At 32.4% G+C, this 19,862-nt stretch overlaps 1 protein-coding gene across 1 annotated transcript; it reads right to left on the bottom strand.

Moving 5' to 3' along the window:
• Positions 1-10,935: 10,935 nt before the first annotated feature.
• On the bottom strand, positions 10,936-19,580 carry LOC148611075 (uncharacterized). The gene is made up of 2 exons (XM_088595212.1): positions 19,455-19,580; positions 10,936-12,014 (listed from the first exon to the last, which is right to left on the bottom strand). The coding sequence occupies exons 1-2, from the start codon at positions 19,462-19,464 to the stop codon at positions 10,936-10,938; spliced, it is 1,089 nt and encodes a 362-aa protein (XP_088451338.1). The 5' UTR covers positions 19,465-19,580.
• Between the last annotated feature and the right edge of the window lie 282 nt (positions 19,581-19,862).

Below are 19,862 nucleotides of genomic sequence, written 5' to 3'. Positions count from 1 at the left end.
ATAATCATACATACAAAGTAACAAAAGCAAATGAGCAACTCGGACTCCACTAAAAACTGGGAGCATGGACCAGGTGCACCGGTAGGGTAAGCGTCCTCTGCTTTTCTAGAAACACCCGCCGGGTTGCTCATAAAAAGTCAAGTCCAGGGTAGACGAAAGAGGAAAGGAAAACTATGACACGTTGAACCAATCAGTTTTCATGGCGCAGATGGATATACCATAACGATCCATGAGATCATGATGATGACCATGAAACTTTTGTAGTGATGATTTCAATCTTGTAGCAACATAACACTGCTCCAGAAGCCTATTTGTTAGAATTCTAGCGCGATACAAAAAGTCTGCTGTAGTCTCGGCAACCTTTGGCATAACGTATGAGTTGTGATATGAACACTCCATACGCAGGTGCTGAAGGGATGTTGCCACAGATGAAAGGAAAATGACAATTTTAAATGAATACTCATCACGTTTGTCGTAAAATTTGGTCAATAGTTTCTCTTTACCATCGATTTCTAAGTGCAAGTCAAGATATGAGGATGACTTCACAGTGTCTGTAGTAATTTATGCTGTAATGGTATCAATCAAGCCTAGATATGCCCGTGTCTTATAATGTTTTTTTTCCACATTATCCTCGCTTTACTAAGAAAGTCAGTGTACAAATCGCATGCACGACAGCTATGATATGTATTCCCAATACACTGACAACGTTTTTAGTTTATTGTCAGTGAGAAAGGGGAGGTTAACAGCACGATTCACCATGGTTATTATAAACTTTCGATTTTAAATGTACTATATGAACAATGTAAAATTCAGATTCTAGATTTGGTTAGATGATAGTGTATCAGTTGCCTTTTTAATTGACGTACAGGTCTCACTAACCACTTCTAATGTTTCCATTACTTTACATGTTAAAAAAGTAATTTTCAAAGTTTCACTGTGAATTGCCAGGACAAATGACATCTTTAAGTTGCATACCGTTGCGAAGCTTGGAAAATAAGGCTTCCAAAATCATTATGCTAATGGTACGATGATTGTAGAAATTCGTCACAAAATTTGCTTGAATAAATAATACTGAAAATCCACATTTTTACCTTTTCTCCTAACTGACAGCATGGAGGCATATTACTCTCACATGTAAACAATTTTCATACACTTTTGTAGTTAATTACATATATAATTTTAAAGTACACATTCTCAGCTTTATTTTGACTACTTTTAATCATAATACACACAAATAATGCATTTACAATACATATGTCTAGGTTCAGTGTGTTTTGGTACTACATAGGGTGTGGCCATTTGACCTGGAAGTGGTTAGTGAGACCTTAAAAACATTTCATGAGTTTTTATGTTTTTCTTTTTTTTACATTTTATGAAAGCTTGTGGTATTGTGAGTCTAATAAGACCAAAACTATCAAAATCAGACATAGGACTACAAAGAAATGGTCATTTTTATATCATGACCCTCAGTGACATTTTCCCTAAAGTACTAAAAAATGACGATTTTAACTAACTTGTCACACCACATTGATACCTATGATAATTCAAGAAGTTGTAATAGTAAATATCATTTATCATTCTGAAAAAATGACAGATTTCAACAATTTATATCATACCTATTTCATTAACGTGTAATTCTAAGTCTGTGCTGTGTGACTATTTGAGTACTTTGAATATCCCAAGCAGTGACGTTGTGCATTTCATGCATGACGTCAAGTTATGAGTCACTTTTACTCATAAAAATCTTGTTGCTATGTTGTTACTTTAAAATACCTTGCACAATGCACCTCTTAAAATAGAGCCAGATTACCAATATCACTATATTGATTTTATGGGAAAATGGAAATAATGACCAGGAAAGGCAATTTTCCTCAAATTATGCATTTCTCTGAAATATGCCAAAATTTAGCTTATGGTCTCACTAACCACTTCTAACGTTTCCATTACTTTACATGTTGAAAAAGTAATTTTCAAAGTTTGACCGTGAATTGCCAGGACAAATGATATCTTTAAGTTGCATACCGTTGCGAAGCTTGGAAAATAAGGCTTTCAAAATAATTATGCTAATGGTACGATGATTGTAGAAATTCGTCACAAAATTTACTTGAATAAATAATACTGAAAATCCACATTTTTACCTTTTCTCCTAACTGACAGCATGAAGGCAAATTACTCACACATGTAAACAATATTTATACACTTTTGTAGTTAATTTCATATATGATTTTAAAGTACACATTCTCAGCTTTATTTTGACTACTTTTAATCATAATACATGTACACACAAATAATGCACTTACAATGCATATGTCTAGGTTCAGTGTGTTTTTGGTACTACATAGGGGGTGGCCATTTGACCTGGAAGTGGTTAGTGAGAACACAGATGGGTAGATCAAACGAGATATTGAGAGATGATACATTATCAATAGAACAGAAACTAGAATTAAAGGATTTGGAGAAGATATATATAATAATTTATTGCTTGTAGGTTAGGTATGTTCATATGTCCTTGTTATATGTCCTTGGTGTACAGTTATATAACAACAAACTTCATTTGGTTTAAATGAAATTGTATTTGAAGTTTATTGAAAAAAAAAATGATTACTTATATATTGCTTCGACTTAGAAAATACAGAGATTGAAAAAAATAATTTGTACGAAAAGTATGAATTTATTTTTCTAACAGGAAAAACAGATTTCAAACAGAAGCAAATTATTTGTTGAACATTTCATCCTTGTACAAGATAAACTGGAACCGTCTCGAAACAACGTTTTTTTTTAGGAAAACCAATTAGATAGATTGGACATGTTCTACCGCATCAAATATTACTTTTCTGCTTATTCCTTTTTTTTTCGAAAGTTCGAAGTTTTCCTCCTCGCAAATTTCAAACGGAAACTGCTGCTAATTTTAGGTCTCGGATGCTTTCAAAACTTACTATCTTTTTGGTGTTTCCAATATGTTTTCATTTTGAACAACAACTGTTCCTGAAAATTAAACGTTATTAAACAGCCCCAAGGCATTCTGAATCCAACAATGGAAGGTGAATTATCCTCGAATTGCATAAAAATATTCCACAATATCAACAATATCAGCGTGGGTGTTTTAACGCTACTCTTTTATGATTTTTTTTTATTACAGTCATTGACTAACTTGCATATAAATGTGTTTTTAAGAATATGAAATTAAACAAAAATAATTGAAATGAACGAAAAGAAAAAAAAATAGAATAGGAAATTCTTATTAAAAATCTTATAGCCGCCTTGTTGAATTCTATAGTACAATTATGTGGACTGAAAGTTTCTCTTCCCATTATACATTTAAAATCTCAAAGAATCATATGCAGTAATCTGTAACTTACATATTGATATATTGACGGTATTTTTGACAAATATTCATTTGGGTAATATGTGAGTGAAAACGTACTTAGACTATCACATTTATACAACAAGAGCCATATCTATGTTAATTTTAGTATAGATTCTTCCGACAAGGAAATGTCCTTTTATGAAAAAGTTTTTAACAGAGAGATCTTTTAAGCTGCATGAAAGACATTCTGAAAAAAATAATACGCTTAAACATGTTTTATGGCATTTAACATTACTTTTCTGATTGCTTTACGGATAGCTTTGTCTGTTTCCTTATTACAAATTTTGTGTTGTAAGACATTAAGTGCTTTTCTGGAAATAAAACTTATTACGCATAAAGAAAAACTTGAAATTGGTATATTATTTTTCATTTGTCTTCTTAACTCGTGTGTTTCATATGATCTTTGACAAAACAAAATGATACACATTCATTATATTTCACTTTCATGTAGTTAGTTTGAGCCATATGATATGTACAATCTACCTAAAGCATGATTTCCTTTAATTACACTGTATCTAAACTAATCTGATTTCCGCATATAATTCTGACATATTCGTGCAATTTTAGTTTCGTATAGATAGCAATGCAATTGAACTACTTAACAAAAAATTGCCACGAAGAATTCTGTATATAGGAAGTGATAGAAGAATCCTGTATATAGGAAGTGATAGAAGAATTGATTTTCATCACGTTTCTACTAAAACGTAATTGTCTAATGTAGCTGTCATTTGAGTAGAACTCTGCTGAGACAACATTGTAAATGATGTTTGTTGCTGGACCAGGTATACTGACCTCATATGAACGTCCATTCTTGAATTCTTCTTGATAAGTCGTTATTCTAATTGAATTTTCTTAGTATCGTATATAAAGTACGAATACATGTTTATTCTATTTTATCAATCACTGTTAAACACAAAATGCCGTCTATTATTCTTACTGCCTGGTAATTTTTTATCTCAGGCTACTACAGTGATATTAACAATTCTCGGCAATATCTGAAGACAACGATACAAAATATCAACTATGAAGTCGCAAATGAACTTAATAACATCAGTCTTGCACTCTTGACAGAATATCACCTGTCTCGTCTTCAAAACTGTTTTTATTCTGTTCATATATGTACTTGGTAAAATCTTAAGCGTTGATTGTGGTTCACTGGTCATACGAAAACAAACAAAAACAATGAGATATTGGATAAAAGCAAATAAACAAACACAACAAAACAAAAATAGTCAATTACTACATAATAATTTCAAAGGTATTGACAATAAACAAGATATTGTGGTATTTGAAAAAATAAATATAATTGAAGTTGTTAAGGAAATATTAAGCACTTGAATTCTCACGCACTTTCTTACTAGAACACATAAAACTTTATACACGTCGATAAAATTGTTACTCCTTATAAAGATGATTCCAAATTAAATTCTAAATCAAATATAAAGGTAATGAAATTATTACAATGTTTGGATATTTCAAGTTCGATAAATTTAACAGAAAGTCCATTTAGAAACCAAGCAGTTCCTATGATATGGATGGAACATGGACAATTATTTCCCACGGAATGTTTTGTTCCAATATAATGTTTATATCATATGTATGTCCAGTAGTACAAAGATGTATTTAATCGACAATGGATGGCTCAGAAAATTATTTATAAGTACCTTAAGAAAATTTTGCACAAAATGAAAGAATTATCTCCATTTTTCAACGAATTTCAATGTTTTCTATTTAATCTATTTCTCTTTAACCGTTGTAGTTAATAAAAAAAAACAACTTTCAACTATGAGAAAAGATGCATTTGCGATATGAAACAGATGATTTTTAAAAACAAAATTTGCGCCATGTGCCACGCACTGCCTGGTGTTTACATGGATGTCCTCTTAATGTGTTTCAATTGAAAAGGACCAAACTGTAGAATTTTAATTACCGATTCTTTTCTTTATACATATGGATTGCACATCCAAAGCAACCAAAAGCTTGTGCTATATATTTAATGTACCAATACTAATTACTAACATATTTAGTAAAAACCTTTATCTTACGTATCTCGAAGAACTTTAGATAAAGAACACTACTTACGGAATGAAATGTTGTTCTTGTTTTGACTTACATTGTATCATAAACATGTCCTCTTCAACGACAGCTATCTCTTATGGAATAGCATTCGAACTGCTGTTGTGTATGGAATCATTTTTTTCCCATACACTTGACTAAACTGTACATATGTTTTCTAGGTAGCGCTAAACAGTTTACCCTAAAGCTATTGGGTAAACGATTGATTACCCAAAGATTGAGATCACTATGACTGTCACCAGATCCTGATATGCTGATATGATGCTGCCGTTTACCTAGATATCCTTCCTCATTATCTAATTTTGAATTTCAGCAAACAGCATAACGTTGTCTTAGAAGCAAGAACTGCACATTAGGCATGCATAACCGAGTTATCCAGCTTTTTTTATGTCTTTAGTTGTTCGGTCTAATTGTTTTGTGTGGCATGTGCTTGACATTGTCCCTAATATTGTTGATGAGCCTGGCATTTAGTTTTGTCGCCGTATCCACTACAAATTGCCTTCCAATATTAGTGCTTTTAAAATGTCTTCTTGAATTGTTAACTAATACATTTGTTGAGCCTTTAAAAAAAGGATGAAACGATAATTATTTCGGCAATCCACTTGATGGTTATTAAAGAATGACGACGATAACGATGATGGATTTGCTAATGTCTTTTAATAAATGACCTGAAAATCATTCATACTTAGTCAGGACTTTTCATGTCGTTTATCTTGATTGACATTCACATACAATGTAAAATGTTGGATAGACCCGTTTTAATAAACTGTAATTACCCGTCAGTAACAGTATGTCATCTTCAAAAACTAGGATGTAGGTACAGACTGACATGTTCTGACAGCACTTGTTTTTTACTGATATAGGAAGGTTAAGTTTTAAAACTTGTCAGACATTCGTCACGTTATTCATCGTTCATGAATATGGTATGTCTTATCCTTTATTATAGACACGTGTATTTGATAAATTTAAAATCGATTTTGTACTGTTAAAAAGATTTTCTAGACGTTTTTCAAGAGGTTTCACACACTACATCTCCCCCGCAATAAGTATACACTACGTGAAAGTATGAAAAATATCCCTGAGATGCCTGTAATAATTCACCTACAAGTCACTTAATGTTTTAGATTTATGAAAAATAACTATAATCATTAAAACAAGTATAACCTGTTCAAAGTTTATTTAAAAAATAAATCACGGAAACTCCATTTTATTATTTTTTTTTACCACAGGCTGGCCATCCCGTTGTTAAATAAAGATAAAGAGTTTCCGTAATGTATTATAATATGATAAGTTTGTTCATATTTTTGAATAGACTCTGCCTATTTTTTGCACGAAATGTTGGTCATGTGTTTATCACTTTTGTAACATGACCGTGGTCTAAAGAGCTTTGAAACACGTCATGTTTATCAACAACGTTCCACAATTATATTGTTTTAAAAACATATAACTATGCTTTAACTATTTGTTTTCTTTTCGTTTTTATTATTTTAATTTGTTTTGCATATTTCACCTTTTTAGGTTGTTGTTTTACTCAATCATTTGAGTTTATTATCAGACGATAACTCACGTCTTTACACACTTAAGCCTATGTCAGAAACAATGGTAGATGGTAGATGCTTCATTTGTTTATTAGTTTAATGGCTTTGTTTTCATTTTTGTTACCTTTTTTATCATTGTGCTACATGTCTGTGTGTATTTGAATTTGGTTTTCTTTTCTTTCTTATTCGTCGCAGTTTGCAAACGTATTTTATCTGATAAATTCTCCCCTTTGTTAACCCATTACTTTTGGCACTGGCACTTCAATTTTTCTTTTCTTTTGTTGTTTTTGCTCCAATCGTATCAATTGAAATTTGACCTTTCTTAAGTGAGGAGTCTTACGAGTGACGAGATGTATACCTTTATATCAATCAGAGATCAAAAACGCATAAGTAATCGATTTATAAATTTAATTTCAAAATTACTTAATAGAAATAAAAAAGGAGGTGAACATTAAACTTTGAAATTAACAAGATTAATGTTATTATTCATTCACAACACTTAAAGAGCCATAACTCTGAAGTGAATAGACCCAAATTAAAACAGAAATACAAATCGCATAGAATCACAATTTAGTGTTGACTGTCTTATTAAAACTAAACGATCCGATAATAGAAGACATGATAATACATAACCACATAGACGCATAAACATTCACTGTTTAATTCCTGGGTTGTGCTATGATTTTCTACCTGATATTTGATTTCTATTTCAGGAAAGACACGGTTTTTCTTCATTTTATTTCTACAGAGGATGTTTACAATTGCGGTAAGTTTTCAAGGAATTGATCAAAATTTGACAACGCCATTCGAGTAAATTTGTCATATTGCATTTGAATATAAATAGTCTAAAAAAATAAAGAAACTTAAAAATTGATTGTTGACGAAATTGTTGATTCCCGTATTATAGCAAAAACATAAATAGATGCATCGTGCAGAAACAGCTTGTTGAAAGTATCCGGCTACAAAATTGAACGTACCGATAGAGACGTGCATGGCGGTGGTTTTGCGACTTTCATCAGATCCAACATACCACCAGACGACGGCCAGGCGTAGAATGCAAAACGCTTGAAAACATAATATATTAGGTAATCCTGAATAAATGTAAATGGTGTATTATCTGTAGACCTCCGAATATCAGATCGTCAGTGAAAACATTATCAAAACAAATGTTTAAAGCAGTATGATAACTATCTAATAATTGGTGACATAAACTATGATCAACTATGTCCAAACGAATAAAAGGTACATTTTCCTTTCTTCTTTCTTCTACACCGGACTTGATATATTAATGAGCTACTCGGCGGCTGTTTCTAGAAAAGCAAAGGGCGTTATCCTGACGGTGCACCTGGTCCATGCTCCTAGTTTTTAGTGGAGTTGCTCATTTACTTTTGTACTTTGTATGTATTATAATAGTTACTTTATGTTCTTTCTTGTGTTTGTATATTTCCCGTGTCTGGTCTTTGTCTCTGGATTACATTCTTTTGATTTTCGCTAGAATTTTGGTTCATTGACCACTCTTTGGACTCAATAGAACTTTGGTGACGTGACAAATCTAGTTAAGGAACCAATGTCACATGATGAACTGTGCAATATCTTTGTTAGATGTTATATTGACAAACAACAAACAATTATGTACGAGATCACTATTTTTTTTCTACTGGAATTAGTGACTGCCATGGTATTATTAGTACAGTAATAAATAAGTGTATTCCTAATCAAGAAAAACAATAGATTTTAAAAAAAATAAGCAGCTATATGCTTTAAACAAAGATATGGCAAATATACATATACCAATATACCAAAATAAGTGAATAAATGGTTATTATCAGAACTTTGAAAATGAATTCTCTATAACTTTTGAAAAACATGTACCAGTGAAAACTATGTATAAAATCAAGCACCTTACATGAACAGGGAATTGCAGAAAGCAATATAAGAAAAGAAAATGATTTATACAAATTTTTTTAATAAGAAAACTCCAAAGCATGGGAACAATACAGAATTAGGAGAATTCATGTAAACAAATTGAAACAAAAATCAGGAAACAAGTATATTTTAGAAAGATGTACTGGTGGCTGCAAAACAAAATGGAAAACCATCAAGCCAAACCTGTAATTCAATGTTGTCACACCTTTCTAGTAGAAAACAGCAAAAACAGATAAGTGGTATTGTAAGCCATTTGGCAGATATCAATAAAGGCGTACCCTAAGGATCAATATTGAGACCGTTGCTTTTAATGTATCTATCAAGAATATTATAGTATCACTATAGTATCAAAGAGCAAAATGTTAAAAGATTGGTCCCATTTTAATTGTATGTAAGCAAACCCAGAAAAGTTTTGAACTTGCTGTGGAAAGAAAGACAACAGATAGAGCACCAACTTTTAATATTGGTGATATTAATATGTATTGTGAAGATACTGTTAAACTTTTATGTGTATATATTGATTTTATGGTACATTTTGACAGCCATATTAAATCTGTCTGCAAGAAAAGAAATTGAATTGAAAATACCGATGTAAATTAGGTAGATTAACTATTTTTCACACATTTATATCGTAAAGATTTCAAATTTTGCCCCCTTTCTTGGCACTTTTGTTCAATGGCTAATACAGAGAAAATAGAAAAATACAAGAAAGAACTTTAAGGTACGTCTATTTTGATTATAACTCCTCTTTTGAATATATTTCAGCAAAGGCTAAGCTGCCTAAATTACATATAGGAGGTATTAGAGTAATGGCATTAGAAACTTTTAAAATATAATATGATCAGGCTCCACCTGTATAAACTGTTTTAATATGTAAACAAAATCATTCGTACAATTTCAGATACAGCAACATATTACAGATACCACATGTTAAAAACAATTAGGTATGGGAATCAATCATTCAGATACGCTGCATCAGCCCTCTGGTATTCCTATGCCCAAAAATAGGCAGTGCTCAAAATTCAATCAGTTCATAGCCATGATGTCAAGCTGGGAGGGAACGAATGTTCTTGTGTTGCTTGTACGACTATTAATCCATGCCAGGAGTAGAGTCCCCGATACCATATTTTTGTTTATTTTATTGGTCCCCTACCGGCTTTAGCTAAGGGGAACTTTAAATTCGCACTCCGCTCGTTCGTCCGTTCGTCTGTTTTTCTGTCAGTCCGGAGAAAAAGTTTTCCGCACTTTTTTCTCAAAGCTTGCAGATATTGAACTGATATTTGGTATGTGAGTCGACGTTGACGAGTTACATTTTATTCCGCTTTGCTGATTTTTTCCAAAGTTACCAACTTTCAGTTTTACGTGCTATACCAAAATTTTAGTTTAATGTGTATTTTTGTTTTATGAAAACCTGTTAACATTATCACATGTAACAATATGTTAATACAACAAAAGATTGGTATGGAATCTGAAATCTAATCTGTCCAATTGTCCGTGAATAAAACCTTACAAATCTGCATCTGTTAAATGGATTTGAACATCTTTTTTGTCCATATCCTTTCTTCTATTCAAAATCGAGGTCATTTCCTCAGTTTGTCATTCATACTTAATGATTCAAGGTAGTGTCTGTGTCAATGATATAAAAACGGGTAGGGGACTATATATTGATTTGCAATATTCTCAGAATGCTTGTTTGCCTCTTTTTTGTTTCTGCAGGTTTTAAGTTCTTTTGTTTGATTTGCCCTTGATTGCTATTTATGTTTGTGTGCTGTATGTGTCTGTCTTATTATAACTGTTTTGCTTTGTCAATGTATTTGACATGTATACATGCACTTTATAGCAACTTACGTACTTTATATTGGTTATAAAAGCTCCTAAGAACTTATGTTGTATTGTTGTAATGAACTTGTCGACTTAAAATAAAGCTTGTTTGATTTGATATAACATTGTACTAAATAATCTATATTAACAAGTGTATAATAAAAATAACACAATTGCTTAAGTTGTGCGTTAACGTAAACAGTGCATTTAATTGGTACCAAAACTGCTAGCTTTCCCCCAATTAAATATTTGTCTTAAAGTCTGCAGGACTTTTCCTGATAGTTTTCCATACAGTATGAATATAACAAATGAAGAAAAGTTACGTAAAACTCTGTCAATCATCTGAATGATACTACGCTTATCTGCTGTAGTAACGCCCAATTCGGTGGCGATTGAAATCATGTAATCTACAGTTCTTGGAACTGAGGAAACAACAGTGAATAATGTGGTTAAAGTTAATATAACAAGCAACTTGTCTGTATTGTCAAGGGCTTCTCCAGATTTCAAGAATTGGCGTCTAAACAAATTCTGTTTTCGGATCTTTTTGATCATCATTACACACAAAACTGACATAATAAACAGTGGCAATACTTCGCTTAGTATAAGAGCAATAACAGTTGTTGCAAGAACATCGGTATCCCCACGAAGACGTCTATCTTTCATCCTTTTATGTCCAAATATACAAACGTCAACAAATTCCAGTTCTTCCTTGTCTGGAATAGTGACTTTTTGTATAGACAATTTCCAAATATGTACACCAGCTATCGTCAGTGCTAGCATTATAACACAACACATCAGAATGACTATGTTCCTTTTGTCAAAATAACGCGTATATGTCATAGGGAAGTAAACAATCACCATCCTTTGCGCCGCATGTGCAACCTTTAACCATTGGCTACAGAAACACAAACACAAAGGAACTGCAATTTGAACGGTTAAATAAGGGTAACACCAATCAAATTCTATATATTCCTTCCCGCGGAAGTATATTGCAGCATTAAGACAGCTTTCTATGGTAAGATTAATCAGGTCCATTGATGTATACAATGACATTAGGCCATACACTTTAAAAAAATTTGGCTCCCAGAGCAAGTAATGCAAAAACACTAATATAATAATGGAAACCACGCTTAAAACGGTTTGACCATATATGATAAATGACAAATACTCTGGAGAGAACACATTACGAGGGTTGACAAGCAATGCACGTTCGTTCTTCTTTTTTGCCATCAAATCAAATAGCATCTTACTCAATTCAACAGTTAGTGAATCATCTAGTCCAGGTCCTGGTAATAAGAATCAACAATGTGTTAATAAATAAAATGACGTTTCATGTATCATTTTATAAGCTTTTATTGAAATTCATTTTAGGGGGTTATTTTCTACAGAAATAATTATTTTCAATGAGCAAATAGTGTTTGAAGTGATGTACAATTTTTTTTTAATTATTAAAAAGATTTTTTGACACACAAATGAATAAGGTTAAATTACAAAATTTTCAAGATAAAAAATATAAAAATTTGCAAGAAAAAACTAACGCAAGTATTTTGCAGGTGTAAGTATAGTTCAATTGCAGTATTCGCCTCATGCAAGGGGAAACTTTATCACACATTTATTATATGTTAATGATATGGAAGTTAAACTGATAAGACAAGGATGTCAACCATATGAACTAAAATGTTAGATCTGTTTCTTATTATGTATGCCGACGACTCTCTTTTGTTTAGTGAGAGTATTACTGAGTTACAAAATAGGATTGATTGTGGAATATGGTTTGAACATACATTTGCCAAAAAAATATGTTGCTTTTAGAAATAGAGGAGTAGTGAAGACTGACGAAAAGTGGTTTATAAATGATAATCCTAATGAAACGTACGATAAAATTGTTTACATTTGTATATTGTAACGGTTATTTAGCCCATGCTAAAAAGATATTAGCCAATCGGGATAGAAAAGCTTTGATTAGTTTGAATAACAAAATTCATGATGATTGGTTTAATCATGAAACTTTATTGTCATTATTACATACTGTGCACATGAAGTGTGGGGACATCAAAAGTCAGATGATATTGTAAAGGTACATTTTAACTTTATGAAACGAATCTTGAAAGTCAGGACATCAACAGTTAATTATATAGTTTACTGAGAGCCTGGAAGCTTTCCAATGTTTATAAAGAAATATTAATAAATAATTAACTATTGGTTTAAGCCGATGAATACAGACAATTGCATTGTGAAGACTTGTTATTATGATATGTATGATAGACAGGCGCGTAGATGAGGCCAAATTGAAGTGTAGGCAAAATTACGGCAGGGGGTCTGGGGCCGCTTAAGGCCCCCAGCAGGTCCAGGGGGGCGAAGCCTCCCCCCCGAAGCTCCACGGAGATGGCGTTTTATAGCATCATTTATGCCTCTCCTGGATGTATTTTATCTAAAAAAAAATTGGCAAAATTCAGTGCAGGCCTGATAGATGCTGTTTAAAGCCTTATGATAAACATAATTGGGTATGTCAAGTAAGATATGTTTTATATTTGTATAGTTTTCAAGGTGTTTGGTTCGGTAAGCCAAGGTGCTACTTATGTTGATTTTGTCATAAGTGAATTCAAAAAAGAGTAAAAAGCTAGATTTATGTGATGTGGTGGCATATTATGGTGAGTCATCGAAATATAAATTGTATAAATTTGTGTATGACCCACATTGTTTACAATATTATTTAGATCGTACTGTAAACAATGTTTTGAAAATATCGTGTTTTCTCGCACAATTTGTATATTAAGATTGGAAGATTTTATAAAATAGATAGAAATATGTGCATCTGTAATATGCGTGACAAAAATGTTATTGGAGATGAGTAATATTTCATTTAAATTGTAAAAAATCTAACAATGTCAGGAAGAAATACTTAAAACCGTATTATTCAAAAAAGACCTTCTACTCCTTAACTTGTACAGTGGTTGTCTGTTCATAACATAAAAGAACTAAACAAAATGAATCTTATACATATTTGGAGGGTGAGTAATACGCCCTTGATCAAATCAGGTTTGTGAAGCTCCGGGTAAAAATGTGTAATTTCTTGTTTTACTCGTCCCAGAAGCGTAATTGTGAATCGATAAGCAATCTAAAACACCTTTTGCTATCTTTCTAGGGTAAACGCTGCGTTTTGGGCAATATTGGACCTTTATCTAAGGATTCTGTAACCCGGTGAATGAGTTGTTGAATATTGTTTACATTCACAATGGCAGTCGAAAATGCACCCAACGCCCAAATCTAGAGACACATGTCAGTTCATCTAAGGTACAACTCATTCTGTAGAAACAACTAAACATTTTAGTTGGTTGACGAAAAGGCGTTTTAATCTATACAAATCACTGAAAGAGAATGTATAATCACAGTTAATGACCTTTAAACAAAAGCATATCCTTCTTACGAGAGGAATCAGCTTAAAAACCAGATACATAAAAATGGTCGATGTTCAAAAGTAACTTACAAACATGACAATGAAAGACACTCCTTGTGAAAAGAGCGATATGAAATTATGTGGTTATATATCGAAGTATGGATATTAAAAAGTAGTCCAATGATCTATGAAAAGGGGTATAATAAAAGAAACAAACATAGAAACTGGAACATATTATGTTCAACTTATGAATCATGTCCCTGTTATTCCCAATACTACCAAATGTGCGACTATTCGCTGACAATAACAGTACCAAATGTCTTTATTGCTAAAACAAAACGACCATTCCTTCTACAAATGCATCCAACAGCCAGCACATAGAACTCCACCAGGACGTAAATGCAATAGATTAACAGTCTGACACAAAGTATTCGGGAAGGACGGACCGACAGTCCTATGAATGATAAAACTACAGCGGACATCCATGTAGACAAACAAATACTCAATAAAACTACTGAATCCGTGCTGAAAAATGAAAATGAGTCAATCCCCAATCCCGAACAGTTTAGGTGTCTCAAATTGCAAATGTTAGAATTATAGATGAGAATGTAAAAACGTATTTCTTCCGTTTTACGGCCAAATTCTGTATATTTTACAATAAAGTTAATGAGTAATTTGGATAAAATATTTGTCGTATTACTGGGCACCGATAAACTACGAGCGGTCATCAGTAATCACGGAGAAAATACCGTAACACAGACAAATGTGCCACACATGAGAATCAAATGGTTTGCATCATATGATTATCATATAAATCGATCACCATATGATAATCATATGTTTCGGTATACATATAATTATCGCATGATTATCATATGATAATCATATGTTTTTCACAAACATATGATTGTCATATGTTTTTAAGCCAAAAGTACCATATGAGAATCGCAGGGATGTTGTCACAGATGAGAAGAAAGTTGACAATACTGAATGGAAAGTGTTCACGCTTGTCGTATTCTTTTGTCAATAGTTTTCCGTTATTATTGACCTAAAATGCGATGTATCAAATCCCCGAAACTACGATTGTTAAAAGAAAATGCGTCATCTATGTAACGGAAACTTGGATTAAAGGATCTAGATAAAACGATGTTCTTTCTTTTGGGATCAGATCAGCCATAAAGTCAGCATCTTAAGAGTGAAGGAATATGTCAGCAAGCAAGTAGCGGAGTACAATTTGTTCCACTGGAATGTTGACAGTTTGTTGAAAAACGCGTCCACTACACCGGACAAATATGTTGTCCATCAAATTTCTAGCATTAGGAAAACTTCATCGGTATATTTAGATGATTATTTGGATTTATTTTTCACAAAGTATTAGGAATAGCTGAATGTTACTGGACTACTTTTACTTTGCATGTTGCGATTGGCTATTGTACGCGTAACAGACGCGAGCACCTGCCTGTCATAGACTGTTTGTCATAGAAAAAAATACGACAAATGTTCCCCTATTAAATTATGGTATATTGTTGTTGTCTGAATGGTTAACATGTGCCTATTTATTGTAATGATTGTACTTATATCACGATCTCCTTTATAACATTAAATCTGAATGGTATGGTATAAACAGCACGATGCAATTTTCAATTAGTGTAAACAGAACATAACCGAGAATATATGCAGTCAAGAAACGCGTAGTTCAAATGAGGTAAAAAGTACATGGACAGTTTGTGGTGTCATGAAACTAGTAAATCTAACGGTTTGGGTATTTTTTCTGATAAATTTAACCATGACATCGAACAAATATGTGTGACACTCTTGGAAGGATTGTTTCATGTCGAGTTAAAACGGTTAATGAACCATGTCTATATATTTTTAACATAGATGCTCCTAACATATATGTACACTACAGATATTTGTTATTGACGAAATCCGAGTAAATGTTGGGGAAAAACGCTTTACTTGGCGATTTTAACTATACGTTCAATGAAGAACTAGATCGAATATATATGCCTAAAATCGACGACATCTTTCTATTGAAGTCTCTAAAAAATTGAACATATCTAAAAAAAAAAAGTAGTTAAACAATGGAACAGAGATTAAAAAAGGACGAAAATAAACCTGACTACAATGATAAGATAAATACTTCAAAAATAGAAGAAAAAATCGGATGCAGCTATTACAATATCCTCGGTATATTGTATTAGAATGGGGAGAAACCCACTAAATATTTTGTTTTAATTTAGAAAAAAAGGAGGGAATGCGAAAAACTCTGAACAATGTACAGACAGCAAATGGGGATTACAGAGAGAGTATAGACGCCATTTTAATTTATTGTTTTTTTTAAATAAACCAGAGAAGAGGATGGGACAGTAAGAGAGTTTTATAAACTTTATTGGTATCTTAGAGGAGAAGATTTTTGTAGTGTGGTTAATGAGATTCTAGATACAAATTCATTGTGTGACATACAATATAAAAGAGTAATTACACTTATGTTCAAACCTAGGGGAAATTGAGGATATTACAAACTGGCCGTCCAATTACACTTTAAAGTAGAGACTATAAAATTATTAATTATTTTGAAGTGGATGGCAGAAGGTTAAACATGTATTACCTAGGATCATAGATACTTATCAAGAGGAGTTCGGTAAGGTGTATAATATCTCTCATGGTAATATACTGCTTCAAGATATTATAGATTATGCAGAGATGGGTGATTAAGAGATTATATTTCTACATCAACAAAAAAACTTTCAATAGAGTTGAATGGGAGTGGATAGAATTATGTATGCAAAACAAAATTGGGCAAAAATTTAGGTGATGGGTTTCTATGCTATTCGAAAATGAGAAGACGTGCATTCAGATTAATGGCCTGTTTCGAAATAAATAGGGATATCCCGTTCTATACATCAGAGTGCCCTATCAGACAGATGTTATACATCTTACAAGCTGGACCATTTGCGGCAGTAATTAAGGGGAATCCTAATGTTCAGGGAATACACCTTCGGTCGAGGGCGGGGTATGGCATTGAAGCCAAATTAAACATGTTCGCGGACGATACTCAACTCATTAATAAACCGGAAAGACTTCAGAGAATAGAAAATCGGGGACGCTTACCCTACCAGTGAACCAGGTTCATACTCCCAGTTTTTAGTGGAGTCAGAGTTCCTCATTTACTTTTGTTACTGTGTACATTTAGGTATTATTTTAGTTATTTTATATTCTTTGTTGTGTGTATCTGTTTTCCGTGTTTGGTCTTTGTCCCTGAATTAAATTCGTTTTGATTTCCACAAGAATATTGGTTCACTTTATTACTCTTTCAAGATATCTTTAAGATCAATTAAAAAGCTTTCGGTGCGCGCATGAATTTGGACAAAACCATTGGTATGTACTTAGGCAGATGTAGGAATAAAAACAAGATATAATCACATAAAATGGTCTAAACAACCAACAATAGCTCTTAGGTTTTACCTTTGGTATGGTGTAAATTTAGACAGGGTCTGCAAAAAAGTAAATAAGATAAAGAGTTGTATTGAGGTGTGAAAATCAATAGATTTAACTTTTTCTGGCAAAATGCTTATCATCAAATATAATCTTTCAGTTTTCGGATATGAAAGTGAAATAAAACGTATATAAAAAGAAATAAATACTATCATGTGGGATTTTATATGGGATGGGAAACCTAACAAGATCGCAAGGGCTGCATATTCCTTTCCCAAAGAAAAAGAAGTGATGGGTATTGTCAACCTCAGGAACTCCAGAAACGACACAATGCTAACAGGGCCTTCTAGATCTTCTTGAAGAGAGTATTATGGATAACTCAAGATTCAAGTTCAGAGGGAAAGCCTTGCTTTTTGACATTTTTTCTTAAAGCGGAAGAAAAAGGGTCAAAGATGTATGGAATACACAAAATAATCAACAAAAAAATTCACAGAATGGAATAGCACAATTCAGCCAAATGAAAGCAGCTTTTACAGCCGATATTTTAATATACTGAAGACATAATATTAACATTAACTAAGATTCAGAAGAGAGGCTACCTATTGAGATAAATAAAACGCTGTTCGTACGAGAGGAACAGATGACTGAAAACCATCAAGCTGAAATAATGATAAAGTTAACCTATGACTTCCCTCTCATCGCTGTATGAACTTAAATGAGAGATCCACTTTCAAACAAATATTGAGTGGGGAAATATGGGCAAGTTTACATGACAATTTTGCTAACAAAAATGGAAAATATTATATACACTGAAGAAATGCTTCAGAAATTAAAAATTCAATGGAGGAGTGTCAAGTTTGTAAAGAAAACGAAAGGCTGCTCCATTTACTTATGCATTGCAAATTGTAAATTAGTTTAAAAAATCGGGAGGGAATATTTGGGATGATAAACATATTAGATAGAATAATCAGGTTCGGCCAGATAAGAAAAGGGTCATACTAATAGTTCTGGGTACTCAAACCGTTAATAAGAGCATGCTACCGATTCGCTCAATTCTGGTAACAGTCAAGTGGGTAATTTGGAAACACAAGAATATTACTAAGTATCAAAAGAAGGTTGTAACCATGTTAATAATTCAGAGTAGAATGATAAATGAAATTATTTTTCTCAGATATCGTCAAGAACAAAATAAGCGATGAAATTCTTCATGTAATTTGTAGAGATTTTACGCATATATAAAGAAATTTTAATTGTAGCTTGCCCGGTCCGATGTTATCAATACTCCCTAAATGTATATGTTACTTTCAATAGTTTATTCTAATAGGAATGCTGTTTTAACCATTGTGCATTTTTAGAAATCTTGGTGTATGTCATCATCATTATAAAATTTACGTAATATTTTGAAATAATATATCCACAATTTTAAAAGTATCAGCCACGTGCTCTCACTTACCCTTTCAAACTCAGTGATGCGCGAAATTAAGTGTCCGTGTGTCCCAGATAACGGCCAATCAATGATACTTTCTAATTTATTGCATAAGATCAGGGATTTCGACGTATTGCAGGGGTTGCTAATAAATTTATGTATTTAAAAAAGACCTTAACAGTTGAAGAACAAGTCGGGAAAATATTCAAAAAATCAATTATGAATGAAAACAAATGTCAGTTTTATTAATTAGAATACAGAAATTAGACAAGTGAACGAATGAAAATTTCCCATGAAAATAAGTTTGGTTTAGACGTTCCTTTAAAATAAATGATTATGTTTATTATTTCATGTAAAATAGTGTCAAATAAAACACATGTAATAACAATATAATAGTTATTATTGTCATATAATTTGCCATTAGATATACAATTTTGTCACTGAATGGAATTAAAATATACTTACCAGCCATCATACACTCTCCTAGGGCGTAAAACTAATGCACACATATGGCATAAATATATCTATAACGGCATACTTAAGCTCAGAAGTGTGAAACTGAAGAGAAGTACACATATGAATGAGGATTTAATTTCAGTCGATATTAATATTTTGATCACACAGCTGTGAACACGTGTGATATTTATTTCATATTCACAATTCGGTTATTTTTTTCACATTTTGGGAAGATTATTGTTGATGATTCTCGAAGGTCTAATTATCCAGAGATAATGCGTCATAAATATTACAGGAACTGAAATTGAAGGACTGGATTTATCATTTATGTGTTTCTATAGAAACCCTTTTAAAAACAAAGCTTCCTACGTATACAGAAAGATACCGATTAAAAGTGTGATACCATTGGTATTTCAG

Source organism: Perna viridis, chromosome 7, assembly GCF_037379345.1.
Source record: "Perna viridis isolate PV_CMFRI_1.1 ecotype Kerala chromosome 7, ASM3737934v1, whole genome shotgun sequence".
NCBI classification, from domain to species: Eukaryota; Metazoa; Mollusca; class Bivalvia; order Mytilida; family Mytilidae; genus Perna; species Perna viridis.
The sequence above is the reverse complement of the archived record's forward strand: the minus strand, read 5'-3'. Positions and strand labels throughout refer to the sequence as shown.